The sequence below is a fragment of the Lotus japonicus genome, chromosome 2 (genome assembly GCF_012489685.1).
Source record: "Lotus japonicus ecotype B-129 chromosome 2, LjGifu_v1.2".
NCBI lineage: Eukaryota > Viridiplantae > Streptophyta > Magnoliopsida > Fabales > Fabaceae > Lotus > Lotus japonicus.
Genome location: NC_080042.1, coordinates 86,055,892 through 86,071,316, shown reverse-complemented (window position 1 = coordinate 86,071,316; position 15,425 = coordinate 86,055,892). Strand labels below are relative to the sequence as shown.

The following is a 15,425-nucleotide window of genomic DNA, read 5'->3' as shown; positions in this document are numbered from 1 at the left end:
GTTTTTGTTGTTGAAATACGGTGCCGTTTTAGTCGAGGTTACATTTCCCCTTTTCTTTCTCGTCAGTCCAGAGCTACTCTTCGACCTCTGTCCTGGTGAACGGTGGTGGCGCTCGGTGCGTGATTTCTCTCATCCAACACTGCCATCATTGAAGATTTTCAAACTTCATTTTTTTTTTATTGAAATCATTTTCTCTTTTTTTTTTCAGTGTTGAGTGATTCTGAAAATGGCGTTCAGAGGGAAAGAGATGATGAAGAAGGTTCTGAAGAAAGTGGGGGAGAAGAATTTGACTCCAAAAGCCAAGGAATCGTTGCAGAAATGCATTCCCAAAACCAAGATCGTCATGGGTCGTGCCAAACGCGGTCTCTTTGCCGGACGACACATTCAGTTTGGCAATACTGTCAGTGAAGATGGCGGTAACAAGTTCGTACCCACTTCCTTCTTTATCTCGTTTTGTTTTTGCTTGTTATATCTTGTTGGATTTGCAGATTCTAGATACAAGAATAACTTAGGGGGGCGTTTGGGAAAACAGCTTAATTAAGCGCTTATATGATATATGGTCATAAGCGCTTATTCATAAGCTATTTTAAAAAAATTATTGAAATAAATTGAAAATAAGCTATAAGCATAAGCTTTTTTTCATAAGCTATCCTGATTAGCTTATGAAAAAGCTTATGGTAGGCCATAAGCTGTTTGCATAAGCTCTCTCAAACACTGGCATAAGAACTCATGGTATCAGATAAGCTCAAATAAGCTCTTCCAAACGGGGCCTTAATCTAATAGGAAGAAGAAGAAGATGGGGTTCATGATTAATGGGGTGGGGTGTAGTCTAAGTATTATATAGAAAAACCAAAATTTGAAGGATTGATACAAATGCAGTTTTCCAATGTCCTTCAATTCCCTTTGTGTTTCAAACAAGTTAAGTCCTTCACAAAGAGAACTGAAGCTTTCTCTCTGACTATAGCACTACTGAACGGCATGTAAAGTTCACTACTAAGGTTTTGCACTTGTTATTCCTGCCAAATCATCTAAACTTGGAAAATAGCTTTGAGGGCTAATAATAGTGTTCCAAACTTAGCTGGTAGGCGGTGTAAAAATCATTATGCATTGCTGGAACTGGTTATGGTTACTTTTGGACTGTGGAACTGATCATGTAGTTTGCTTATTTGCATCTTGTTAAGATGGCTATGATTAAGGAGTGTGGAATGTTGAGCTGTTGGGTTCGATATAGTTTGTCAGTAAACAGTATAGTCTTTGTTATTATTTGCAAGCTATATTGTTTGCAATAGGAAGTGGTATTTTTCATGGCTTTGCCTGGAGTTGGGTATTGGGTACTAGTTCTCTGTTATTTGGTTCTTCCTTTGTTTTCTCATGTCTTTTTTCTGTCATCTTTACCGTGCATGGGAGATCTTCCCGATTTTCATCTCCCAGCTCATTCAATGAATTGCTGCTCTTGATGACAGAGAGCTAGTGAAAATCCTGAGACTAAGCTCTTCTTGTATTTGTTCTTTCCGTCCCTGTTACAATACCCCTTCCGTTTCCTTCAGATTTTATAGCATCTCTTATAGATAGCCCAAAAATCTCCTGGTTTGATGACTATGCGTGCATTTACTTTATTTTCATGTATATTTTGTTGGTTGTTTTTCTATATTCTTATTCTGAATTATGTAGAATAGATAAATATATTTACTATAACTTTTGTTTTAGACAAAGAATGCTGTACACTTTATGCTACACTTTCTTACTATAAACTTGCTCTGGCAAGTGAGTATGATGATTGATGACTGCTAACAATTTCGGGAGTAGTTGTGGGGAGATACACAAAATCAGCATATAATGTTATATCATGAGTGTCCAGGCTAATTTCTGCTTAGGAATTTAAAGTTAGATTTGGAATTCAAATCAAATTCTTACTGGTTGTCTTTCTGTATATGCCATGTGCTTTTGTTAATTGGTGTTATATTAAATATATTCTATTCGAACTGTGTAGACATCATTTCTAATTATTATAACATCAAAGAGATGAACCATGATTCTTAATTGATTTGATTGGTAAAGAACATTAACATTTATATAAATCAGCAAGGTTTGATTTGCGTTGGACCCTAGTACTGTTATAGTAGTGATGCATATTTAAGTAATCAGTTAATACTGATTTTTTTTGTTTGGACCCTAGTACTGTTCTAGTAGTGATTCATATTTAAGCAATTCAGTTAATGTTGATTTTTATTGGTTTCAGAATGTGAGTGCCAAAATTACCCTCAAAGTGACATGATAATTCATATTCACATGATCAAATTTTATTGAAATTAAAGTAAGATATCACTCAAGCTTGAAGAATCTATTAATGATGTACGCTTATTGTCACAGAAACGAGAATGCTATAATAGATGAGTGGTTGCATAAGACAAAGATTGAATGAGGAATACAATCATTAGAGGGAAAGTTGGTGTAGCTCCTATTATAGAAAATATGTAGAATCTTGTTTGAGGTGGTTCTGGACGTGTGGAAAAGACCTGTAGAAGTATTGATAAGGAGGTCGGCTTGATGGATGTTTGTCAAATAGTTAGAGGCAAAGAAAGAACAATGAAAATTGTAAGTCAAACTATGAAGAGTTTTGAAGGTAAATTATAATATAATCCTTGAACTTTAAAACATGGAAGACATTATGGTATTGTACGATTTATGTAGCTGACTCTACCTAGTGGAAAAAGCTTAATTGTTGTTTTCTTATATAACTCAGTTTATCTGAAGATTCCCAACAGTATAAGATTAAGGATATAAGATAATCTTAAATTATATATCTTTCAACTTAATACATGGTAAGGCATTATGATATTGTATGATCCATGTAGCTGACTACACCTAGGGGAAAAAAACAATTAGGACTATATCGAAAGTGCAAGAAATTGACAGTTTAAGTAATAGTTGCAACCTGTCTATATCGGAAGTGCAATTTTGACGATTCAACAACCATTAAATTTCAATCAATCAACATGTTAAGAACAATGAAAATTGTAAGTCAAACAATGTTTCAATTGTGATAACTTGCATGGTCTTGCCTGTCACAGCTTTTGTATGGTAATAAAAGAATGAATCATTTTTCTGATTCGGTGGTCACAACTAAATTCAGAACATCCATGTTGTATTTTGATTGTTCAAATGTTGTGCTGTGATGTTCTTTTATCTTTTAAATAGGTTTGGAAGAAAGAATGAGAGAAAGAAAAAGACTACAATATTGATGTGAACTTGATCTTTCTCTAATATTGTTTGATAGGACAAGGAGAAATTGGAAGCCTAATGTCCAGGACAAGCGGCTGTTTAGTTATATTCTAGATCGACATATTCGTGCTAAAGTCACCACTCATGCTCTTCGTTGCATAGACAAAGCAGGTGGGATTGATGAATACTTGCTGAAAACTCCTTATCACAAGATGGACACAGAAATAGGCGTCCTGTGGAAGGCAAAGATTGAGAAGTTGTACGAAGAGCTTGGCAAGAAGGAGGTTGTGTTCTTTTCACCCGAAGATGAAGCGAACTTTGAACAGAGCTTTAAAGATTTGAAACTATCTGAAAGGGAAGCACGCAAAGAAATCAGAAAAATAATGTATGCTGGGATGGGCAAGCACAAGCTAATTGGTGTTGAACGTAAAGGTGATCAATCTATTGAAGAGGGAGGCACTAAAAATGAGGAAGAAACCTCACATGATTCCACAAAACGGGTGGTTCCTGTGTCGTATGTGTTAGCTCCTGACAAGCTCAAAATTGGAAGTTATGTTTCTAATTAATGTTATGGTAGCTGATAAGGACAGTCTAATTTCTATTAGCCCATACAGTATGAAAGTCTTTGTTATTTGATTTTTGAGCCATGCTGCTTTTATGCTTAAAACAGTGTAGTCAAAAGCATAGCCGAAATAATAGTCTTATTATCTTGTAGCATATGAACTTTCTGATGCCAACTTGGTTAGATCTGAAAGGAATTATAAGAGTTAATTAAAGGGAGTATTGTTTTTATATTGTCTCTTTTCCATTTTCTCATTATTTTCATTATGGAGGCGATTCTTTATGGTCTTCTGCTCTGTGCTGCATACTCTTATGTTGATTAAATGGAGTCTAGTTCCTTACTGCAAAGGTTAACTTCTAGAATTCCTCAAACGAGGAAAAGAGAAGATACCTCATAGGTCATTTGAGAGACCTGTTTTCACTCAGTAATTGCGTACCTCTTTCATTTCCTTCAATTTGTGTCCCATGCAGCCTCTAACTTTTCCCCTTCGCTTCTCACATTGGCTGTGGCGCAGGTAAGTTTTTCACAGTAAAGGATTTAATGTATGTGTGGAGTTTTACACAGACATTGTATGTATGAAAAATAAACTAGTCTAAATTCCTTTTCTGCCCTAATGATATTCCTCACTTAATCTAGTGTATGAACGATTGGTTAACAATATTCCTCCGCAAAAGAATTATCTTGTCATTAAGGTATGAAAGTGATGATTGGCTGTCCTGTAACATCTGAAGGAAACTTTTTCCTTAGTTCCATAACTTCCATTGCTTGAAATATAATGAGTAATGACCAAATGAGTGTAAAATAAACAGTTTTTTTCTTCTTGGATTTGTACGCTAATCATGTTAATGAAGCAATCATTGATATCCCGTGCAAATTTGACGCTGAAATTGTTATGAGGAAATAAATTTAAGGCTTTTCATATCACATATTAAAATGAGTTCTACCAAAACAAGTTAGAGCATTGTGGTGGAGTCAAGTACACGGCATGTTGTACCTTTTCCATCATTCTTTTTGTCTCTTGTGGCACTCTTGTAAGTTAGATTTTTTCAACACTAAGCTCTTCTAGTTTTGAAGATTGATTCACTTTCATAGTGCCCACTTATATATAACATCTCCCCCAGAGAGATTGAACCTCTTATTTTGGGGTTTCCTTTGCTAAGCGCTAAGCCTGATTCTTTTCTTTTCTTTTATCTCTTGTACCAAAAAATATATGAACATCGTAAGTTTTCTCTTTTCATTTTGTATAATGGTAACATCGCCAGTGCATTCATGATGACTTCATTGGTAACCAGCCTTTAAATGTATGAAAAAAATATGTACAAAGTTCCAATAACAATTATATTTATACAAGATGAGAATGGAATATAAATAGTTTCGAAGATAATTGACATGCAGCTACAACAACAACAACTACAACTACAATGCATTTTGATTAACGAATAAAACAATGCATAGTAAATGGACCAGGCATTCTCATTTTCCACCGTTATTGAGGCAGCTAACGATAGCAATAGAGAGCCAGCATTGAGATAACTAGCCTTGTTTGGCATTTGAATCATTGCTTGTATTTGCCATAGTTCCTTTACTATCAGTCGATGCATCACACACAGTGGCAAATTGACAGAATCTACATTTCCAGTTCTCCTCCTCAGGAACATAAGTGGTTTCTCGCTTTCCAAGCCAAACCTCAATACAACGATGCATTTGACTTTTTAGCCACTCGGAATCATATGCAAATTTATCTTCACCGATCAGCGAATGATCCTTCTGATATTCATATCTGACATGAAACAAAGAAAACCATTTCCTCCTTACAAAATCAAACTTTAAATATAGTGTAAAAAAAAAGTGTCTAAAGAAGAACCCGTGTAATGCAATCCAAGTGCTACTCATTCACATTGTGACTTGTGTCTATATCAACATGACATACCACCATTCCTTGTCTTTGACATTAGGGGAAAAAATTACAATTCTGCACTGAAAATTCTGAGCTTACCTCAATAAAAGCTGATCGTGAGCAGGGAGCAGCATGCTACATGTATTTTTGTAATATCTCACCACATCATCAAGGGTCTGCATTTGTCAATAATAGGAAAGAAAAATCTTTAAAAGGCCTGCTTCACTAATTAATCAACTGAAACCTTTTCAGCAGAATATATTGTGAGTGCCATAAAATTAAACCCTTTATGAAAACTTAGATCCATTTTTCCTAAGAGGAAACCCCGTCTTAACCCAAACACAACTGAAAGAAGCAGTGCTTAGTCGTCCTGAGCAGGAGAATTCAGTCACTTATTTAATACTTGGTTTATGAATGAATAAATATACCCTTAATTCAGTCACTTGAGCAGTACAGCATCGCTTAACCACCTAGTTTATAATAATTCATAAACCAAAAAAAAATAGATGACTATTACAAAGAGAACATTATAAAAAAGCTACTTACCAATGCAGAATATTTGGGGTCAGAACTTTTCACTTTCAGATCTTCACACAGAGTTTGTTCAGGGTTTAAGCCAAAATTAGTAAAAAACTTTTCAGAAGGGAAATCATCAGCGACTAAACTGTCCCACAAATACTTGTAACACATTAATTGAAGCCTGCCAAAATAAGAGCAATTCAATGATTTAATCAAGTGCATTAGCAAGTAATTCCACATCAAACAGAATGAAATAAATGTCAAAGAATAAACATACCTTCCATTTCTTCGCTGTGGTTCAGAAGGTAGAGTATCACGAGCACGTGTCTTTGTGTCAATTAGTATCGGATTATGATCATTTTCTGTTGATGGCATCCGAATCTCATCAATCACTCCTACTATCCATGTATCTTCTGCAAAGCCCATTCTGATATCAGAAGTAAGAATAGTCCATCAAGACCAAAACTACTCCAGTTAATTCTATCAATTTCCAAAAGCTTAGTTCACCGTATGATAGTAGATTTGTAACTTAATGGGTTGGAACATATAAAACTTGAAGCATAATAGAAGGCATAACTCAATAAGAACATAACGGAACCTAAACCAATTTTTCGACTGTCAAGTTCACGTTAACAACCTGATTTCTAGTGTTATCACAATCTATTAACCTATGAAAACCTGAGTATTTACTCATAAAATGTCAGTAACTTACATTGGCAGTTCACGAGTTAATCCTTCAAAGAATAGTTGATTCACACCATTAATAAAATTAAGAAACTTCAGGGCCCACTGATCTTCTTTTGATTTGATATTTACTTCCACCCGTTTTATAACCTGCACCCAACAACATCAGTGTTTGAGTGTGCACATGTAAGAACTGCTCATAAGACACGGGTATACCATTGGATGATAGAGAAATCATGAAAATAGTAACAGATTTCAACTACTATAAGTGTAAGAGGACCATGCGTAAGAGGACCATGTATGTTACCCGAAGTAAGAAATTCGAGTTGTGAGGAATCAAGATAGTACCTCTTCTTCAAGTTTCGCATGCCGGGCAATGCCAGCTCTCATAACTTGATTGGTCTTCCTCCCTCCAAGAGTGAGAGCAAATTCCATTTGCTTTGAACACCATTCCTATCACAAAATTCAATAGAGTTAAGTACTTGACCACGACCCTTTTACTCAAAACAGACAAAGTTTTGCATGGCATCAATAAAAATCTAAAAGTATTCAGCCAAAATGAAAAAATTAACACCACACCAAGTGAGACTCCACATATCTAACAAAAAAGAATATAACATTATACACAAAAGACAGGTAATTGTAGGTCTATGATAGGAGCGGGCGGATAATTATGTTAACCGATGAAAAGTATACTGAACTCCTCGTTATTTGAGAGATCCAGGAATCTCCCCAAATTTCCCTACAATGACCCCAAAGATCAAGTCGCTCTCTATAACATTTCACCTTTAACTCTCCAACTAACTAAGCTACAAATCTACTAACTAACTGATCAAGGATGGGATAGCTACCTATTAGTCTCTTCCATTAAGAAGAAATCAAATCTACTCTGACACATGTACTTCCGCTAACCTAAGAACATGCAGTCCTTATTCACCAATTACATCAAAATTCAAAAGCTTACAGAAGGTCATAAGATTGATTTTATATCTCTGGTGAATCAACAATCATACAAGTAGTTCAAATTAAGAAGGAATTTGGCCTTCCCTTCATATAGAATAAACATATCATTCCAGAAACAGAATGGAATTCGGGCTTTCACTCATTTGCTTAAATGGACAAAATGGTAAGAAAAACAGTGAACAATGAGTTCATAGTTGACACTATTCCATACCTGCATTGGATTTGGATACAATGTAATACAAAACTCTTTACATCTTATTCCTCCTATTTTACTTCAAACACAGGCCTAGTTTGGACAAATTTGCAACTTACAAGAGCTTAGTACTTATGAAAGTGCTTATGAGGAAGCTAACTGCAGAAGCTGATTTCAATTCACACAAGAACTTATCATTAAGAACATTCATAGTAATTTCAATCAAAAAGTGTATCCATTTCAACTTGGGCAATGTCAAACACCATGAATAAAAACATGCTCACAACCCATTAAAAGATAAAGGTAAAGAAACAATTTTGACACCGTAGATGTGATATCAGTGACAGACAAGCCACGATTCTTCCTGAAACGGTGGAGAAAGGAATCAGGAAGAAGGGTTTTCAATTTGGGCGAAGAATCCTCAATGTCAGGGTGGTGGGTACTCGTTCCACTGCCAGTGGCGTGTGAGAAGCTTCGCTTGGATAGAACTGTGATGGATTTGATGGAGAGTGCATTGGAGCGAAAGAGAGGGGAAGAAGAAGAAGGAGGAGAAAGGGGTGGTGGTGGTGGTGGCGGTGTTGATGAACGAAAAGCAGAACGAGCGGAAGCGGAAGCGAAAGCGAAAGCAGCTTCAATGAGAGCCATTTCGTCGTCAGTGATGATTTCGATGGGTATATGAGGAGTGTGGTCTGAGGAAGTTTCGGCCATGTTCGCGGTGAATGGTGATCGTGGTGGTGTTGGCCTCGTCTTCTTCGTTGTTGCGTGGTGGAGAATGTGGCCGTTGAAAACGCCACGATTTGATTCTAATATTCCGTTGAAGAATTAATTAAGCTTCAATAAATCAACTTTAGGATAGTCGTAAGAGCATTATCCAAGTTTCGATTTTAAATTTTGGTAATGCCACGTCATTTAAACCACTTTAATAAACTCTACTCACTTTTTACTCCAATCTAGAAATTTTAAAAAGTTTCTTAAATGGATCCCACAATATACCCCACTACTTTCTTGTAAATCCAGTTATCTATTTATTTGCTTTTTTATTTATTTTTTAATCATTAAATTTAGAAGAGAAACTTTGAGCAAAGTTTCTCTAGACTTTGGAGCAAAGTTGCTTGCCACGTGGAGAAACTTAATTTTCTGCAACAGTTAAGAAACTTTACTTCAGATGACATGTCATAAGAAACTTTGTGCTGATGCTCTAAGTAGAGGTGTTCAGGGGAGAGGTTGTAATGGGTTTGATTTGACTTTTGTCCGGTGCTGAGTATTGTATTGATTGGTTCAGTTTTTAAACCCGAGCTCGTTCCTAGCCCGTAAAAACCTGACAAGATGCGCGTCTAAGGGACGTGAGCCAGAACGGGTCAATGGATAGGGTCGGGTCCTGTACACTCATAATCGTAAGGGTGAAGACACAAGTTAGAATTTCCAAAATAACATATTTGTTGTGAGAGACTGCAACAGGTTTATGAATGAGTTTACATTCGTGAGAAACCCAATATGATGACTTGTGGAAGTAGAGAATGAATTTCTTGATGACCATCAAGCACACTCAAGGTGTATAATCTACTCATTGTTAATGGTTTTAATCTTCTATAAATATTGTTGACAAAATATGGAGGAATCATTCATATGAGTTCAGAGGCAACAAATCGTACAAGTTACTAATTGTTATTATTGGGGGGGTAAAACTATTGTTTGAACATGCTCAAAGGTTGGAATATAACATGTTGCTTATTACGATTTTTTTACACCAAAAAAAATCAAGACAAAATTATAAGAAATGAAGAGAATTTACAACTTGGAAACTGAAATAACTATAAAAATCAAGCCACGTGATAAAATATTATAGTTTTTTTTTTGTCAATTAAGATTATTATGTTATTGCTTGTTTGGATAAGTTCCAAACTTTTGTGTTCCCCCAGGGCTCATCAAATAAATCAGAGCCCACATCTTTCCATTTTACATTTTGAGCGTAAGAAAGGAAAATACATTGAGATGAAATGTCTTTGCTAACGACTGACGTGGTTCAACAGTTTGCATTTGCATTGGCATTTTCATGATTCTTCCATGATTCACTGCAAGAATACTGAGCCCACATCGAATATATCAGTGCCCACGTCTTTCCATTTTACATTTTGAGCGTAAGAAAGGAAAATACCTTGGGATGGAATGCCTTTGCTGACGTGGTTCAACAGTTTGCATTTGCATTGGCATTTTCATGATTCTTCCATGATTTCTTCCATGATTCACTGCAAGAAGACTAAGCCCACATCGAACAAATCAGTGCCCACATCTTTCCATTTTACATTTTGAGCGTAAGAAAGGAAAATACATTGGGATGGAATGCCTTTGCTGACGTGGTTCAACAGTTTGCATTTGCATTGACATTTTCATGATTCTTTCATGATTCACTGCAAGAATACTGAGCCCACATCGAACAAATCAGTGCCCACATCTTTCCATTTTACATTTTGAGCGTAAGAAAGGAAAATACATTGGGATGGAATGCCTTTGCTGACGTGGTTCAACAGTTTGCATTTGCATTGGCATTTTCATGATTCTTCCATGATTCACTGCAAGAATACTGAGCCCACATCAAATAAATAAGAGCCCACATCTTTCCATTTTACATTTTGAGCGTAAGAAAGGAAAATACCTTGGGATGGAATGTCTTTGCTGACGTGGTTCAACAGTTTGCATTTGCATTGGCATTTTCATGATTTCTTCCATGTAATTGAGGGGAACAATCTACTGCTTTTGCACTCAGATGTCAGCTGCTTTCCTTGGTCGAAACAAACCACCATTGCTAGCATCATACAGGATGCTAGAGGTAATTTTTTGCAGGCAACTACATGAAACTAGGTAAAATGAAATGAGGTAGAGACAATATAATGTTATCTGAGGCCAAAGGAGTTGATGAATGTGTGAAAGAATGCAAAGGAATGTTTAAAATGATATTGAAGAAGGTTGATGTCATTGCGTATTGCAACAACCAAAATGTTGTCTCTTTGATTAAAGGAAAAAACTCCAAGGTGGTCAGAAAATCAGCAATTTATGGTGATATTTTGAAGATCTTAGGAACAACAAGCCAATTCAAATCCTTCGAGATTAGGCGAATTAGTGGAGAAAATAATAATAGTGTTCATGCCCTAGCCAAATGGGCCCAAAAAGAAAAAGCAAGGATTAGAAAATTTGTTAAAGTCTACAAGCCACCAAAGGAAATCAAGGACATACTTGCTATGGAAAAAGAAAAAGGGCTATTCAAAGTAGAGCTCTGAGTGTGACATTTTAAGAATAGACGAAGACTATATACTATATTCTGAGTTGTGGCCTTGGTCGAAACAAACCACCATTGCTGGCATCATACGGGATGCTAGAGGTAATTTTTTGCGGGGCTACAACATGAAATTGGGTAAAATGAAAAGAGGTAGCGGCGATATAATGCTATATGAGGTCAAAGGAGTTGATGAATGTGTGAAAGAATACAAAGACATGTTTAAAAGGATATTAAAGGAGGTTGATGTCATTGCATATTGCGACATTCAAAATGATGTCTCTTTGATTACAGGAAAAAACCCCAAGGTGGTCAGAAAATCAGCAATTTATGGTGATGTTTTGAAGATCTTGGGAACAACAAGCTAATTCAAATCCTTCGAGATTATGCGAATTAGTGGAGAAAATAATAAGAGTGCTTATGCCCTAGCCAGATGGGTCCAAAAAGAAAAAGTAAGGATTAGAAAATTTGTTAAAGTCTACAAGCCACCAAAGGAAATCAATGGCATACTTGCTATGGAAAAAGAAAAAGGGCTATTCAAAGTAGAGCTTTGAGTATGACTTTTTAAGAATAGACGAAGACTAGATACTATATTATGAGTTGTGACCTTATGTTATTGTTTTGCAAGTAATTGAGGGGAACAACCTACTGTTTTTGCACTCAGAGGCCAACTACTTTCCTTGGTCGAAACAAACCACCAATGCTGGCATCATACGGGATGCTAGAGATAATTTTTTGTGGGGCTACTACATGAAACTAACTAAAATGAAAAGAGGTAGAGGCGATATAATGCTATATGAGGCCAAAGGAGTTGATGAATGTGTGAAAGAATGCATATATCCATGTTTAAAAGGATATTAAAGGAGGTTGATGTCATTGCATATTGCGACAACCAAAATGTTGTGTCTTTGGTTAAAGGAAAAAACCCCAAGGTGGTCAGAAAATCAGCAATTTATGTTGATATTTTGAAGATCTTGGATACAACAAGCCAATTCAAATCCTTCGAGATTAGGCGAGTTAGTGGATAAAATAATAAGAGTGCTCATGCCCTAGCCAAATGGGCCCAAAAAGAAAAAGTAAGTATTAGAAAATTTGTTAAAGTATACAAGGAACCAAAGGAAATCATGGACATACTTGCTATGGAAAAAGAAAAAGGGCTATTCAAAGTAGAGCCCTGAGTGTGACTTTTTAATAATAGACGAAGACTAGATACTATATTCTGAGTTGTGACCTCATGTTATTGTTTTGCAGGTAATTGAGGGGAACAATCTACTGTTTTTGCACTCAGATGCCAGCTGCTTTCCTTGGTCGAAACAAACCACCATTGCTGGCATCATACTAGATGCTAGAGGTAATTTTTTGTGGGGCTACTACATGAAACTGACTAAAATGAAAAGAGGTAGAGGCGATATAATGCTATATGAGGCCAAAGGAGTTGATGAAAGTGTGAAAGAATGCATATATCCATGTTTAAAAGGATATTAAAGGAGGTTGATGTCATTGCATATTGCGACAACCAAAATGTTGTGTCTTTGGTTAAAGGAAAAAACCCCAAGGTGGTCAGAAAATCACCAATTTATGTTGATATTTTGAAGATTTTGGATACAACAAGCCAATTCAAATCCTTCGAGATTAGGCGAGTTAGTGGATAAAATAATAAGTGTGCTCATGCCCTAGCCAAATGGGCCCAAAAAGAAAAAGTAAGGATTAGAAAATTTGTTAAAGTCTATAAGGAACCAAAGGAAATCATGGACAGGTATTTACAGTACGCAGATAAAACAGAATAGAATATAGTATCCTACAGCCTCAGTTCATTAAAAAACCACACTCTCAGGGTTGTTGGTTGAATGGTGGCTTCTTTTGTTCCACAACAACCTTCTTCCTAATCTCCTTATTTGGTGGGAGGTCTGAAATCAGACATCGTCCTATGCCTGCATTTTGGTTTCGGGCCTTTTTTGCCATGGTATCAGCAATGTCATTGTCCTCTCCTCTAATTTCCTCAATCTTGAAGGATTTAAATTTCAACTTTTTTTTCTTGGGTCTCCATAAGTAGAGGAAAAACCACAGAGTTTTTGACCTTTTTGGGATTTTTTCCTGTAATCAGTGAAACCAGATTCTGGTTATCACAAAAGAGAATGATGTCAACTTCTTTCAGTTTTTTCTTACACAGTTCCACACATCTTTGAAGGCAAGTATTTACAGCGATGCCTTCAGCTTCCATTATATCTCATTTGCCCCTTGGCATTTCCCCCAGCTTAAGGTAGAATGACTGCACAAAGTATTCATTTGGATCTCTGATGATCCCGCCACACAGGTTTGACTTTTTTCATTACTTTTTTTGGGGGGGAAATAGCTGGCATCCGTATGGAGGTAAAGAACTGTACCTTTATACTCTTGATGTACCTGCTTAATTCAGATAAGTTAATAGAATTTCCTAGTGAGCATTAACTGTTTAAATCGGCTAATAATCTCTATATTGTAATATATGCAGAAAATCAGATCAGTAAATAAAACTATTTCACAGCTAACAACCTATACAGATAATGAGGGTACCATTATACTCTTGATTTACCTGCTTAATACATATCAGTAAATAGACAGTACCTGTGTATAAATTGGCTAACAATCTATGTACTGTTATGTGCACAAAATCAGATCAGTGAATACAACTATTATACAGCTAACAATGTATTTTCTACTGGCACATTAGGTAAGGAAGGGTACCATTATACTCTTGATTTACCTGCTTAATACATATCAGTAAATAGACATTTTCTGTGTTTAAATTGGCTGACAATCTACGTACTGTTATGTGCACAAAATCAGATCAGTGAATACAACTATTATACAGCTAACAGTGTATTTTCTACTGGCACATTAGGTAAAGAAGGGTGCCATTATACTCTTGATTTACCTGCTTAATACATATCAGTAAATAGACAGTACCTGTGTATAAATTGGCTAACAATCTATGTACTGTTATGTGCACAAAATCAGATCAGTGAATACAACTATTATACAGCTAACAGTGTATTTTCTACTGGCACATTAGGTAAAGAAGGGTACCATTATACTCTTGATTTACCTGCTTAATACATATCAGTAAATAGACATTTTCTGTGTTTAAATTGGCTGACAATCTACGTACTGTTATGTGCACAAAATCAGATCAGTGAATACAACTATTATACAGCTAACAGTGTATTTTCTACTGGCACATTAGGTAAAGAAGGGTACCATTATACACTTGATTTACCTGCTTAATACATATCAGTAAATAGACATTTTCTGTGTATAAATTGGCTAACAATCTATGTACTGCTATGTGCACAAAATCAGATCAGTGAATACAACTATTATACAGCTAACAATGTATTTGCTACTGGCACATTAGGTAAAGGGTACCATTATACTCTTGATTTACCTGCTTAATACATATCTATGTACTGTTATGTGCACAAAATCAGATCAGTGAATACAACTATTATACAACTAACAATGTATTTTCTACTGGCACATTAGGTACCTCGCCAGCAAGTTTAGTTGAGGACCAATCTGAAATTGATGCTGCCATGACGGATCCAGATCCCCATTCTGCAAGTCCAGTGATTTGATTTGTTTCACTGCAATGCAATCAATGAAACAATATTATCAAATCATTTATTATCGAATCATATCATGTACATGTCAAAATGAAATGAAACAGTATTATCAAATCATATCACGTACATGTCAAAATGAAATGAAACAGTCTTTTCAAATCATTTATTATCAAATCATATCACGTACATGTCAAAATGAAATGAAACAGTACCCACATCGATCTTTACATTGCAAACGATTCATTCCATTTCTCACGGTCATTTATTATCAAATCATTTCATTGAAAATCATAGCACGTACATGTCAAAATGAAATGAAACAGTACCCACATAGATCATTACATAGCAAACGATTCATTCCATTTCTCACAATCAAAGCGATTTAGACATACCTTGTGAATTGATAGGGGGAATGAAGGGGTCCACACGGAACAAAGAGATGCAGTGTTTCTTCATCTTCCAAAGCCTACCAACACGTCCCACCATTGCCATCTTCTGAGAGGGTTGGGTTT

At 35.9% G+C, this 15,425-nt stretch overlaps 2 protein-coding genes across 2 annotated transcripts; one reads left to right on the top strand and one right to left on the bottom strand.

Annotated features, from left to right (window-relative positions):
• LOC130740443 (54S ribosomal protein L24, mitochondrial-like) lies at positions 1 to 4,014 on the top strand. Its single transcript, XM_057593046.1, has 3 exons — positions 1 to 115; positions 209 to 423; positions 3,278 to 4,014. The coding sequence occupies exons 2-3, from the start codon at positions 227 to 229 to the stop codon at positions 3,786 to 3,788; spliced, it is 708 nt and encodes a 235-aa protein (XP_057449029.1). The 5' UTR covers positions 1 to 115; positions 209 to 226; the 3' UTR covers positions 3,789 to 4,014.
• A 1,043-nt stretch (positions 4,015 to 5,057) lies between these two features.
• On the bottom strand, positions 5,058 to 8,853 carry LOC130740442 (exonuclease V, chloroplastic-like). The gene is made up of 7 exons (XM_057593045.1): positions 8,365 to 8,853; positions 7,233 to 7,337; positions 6,913 to 7,034; positions 6,478 to 6,627; positions 6,228 to 6,381; positions 5,781 to 5,857; positions 5,058 to 5,564 (listed from the first exon to the last, which is right to left on the bottom strand). The coding sequence occupies exons 1-7, from the start codon at positions 8,746 to 8,748 to the stop codon at positions 5,318 to 5,320; spliced, it is 1,239 nt and encodes a 412-aa protein (XP_057449028.1). The 5' UTR covers positions 8,749 to 8,853; the 3' UTR covers positions 5,058 to 5,317.
• Between the last annotated feature and the right edge of the window lie 6,572 nt (positions 8,854 to 15,425).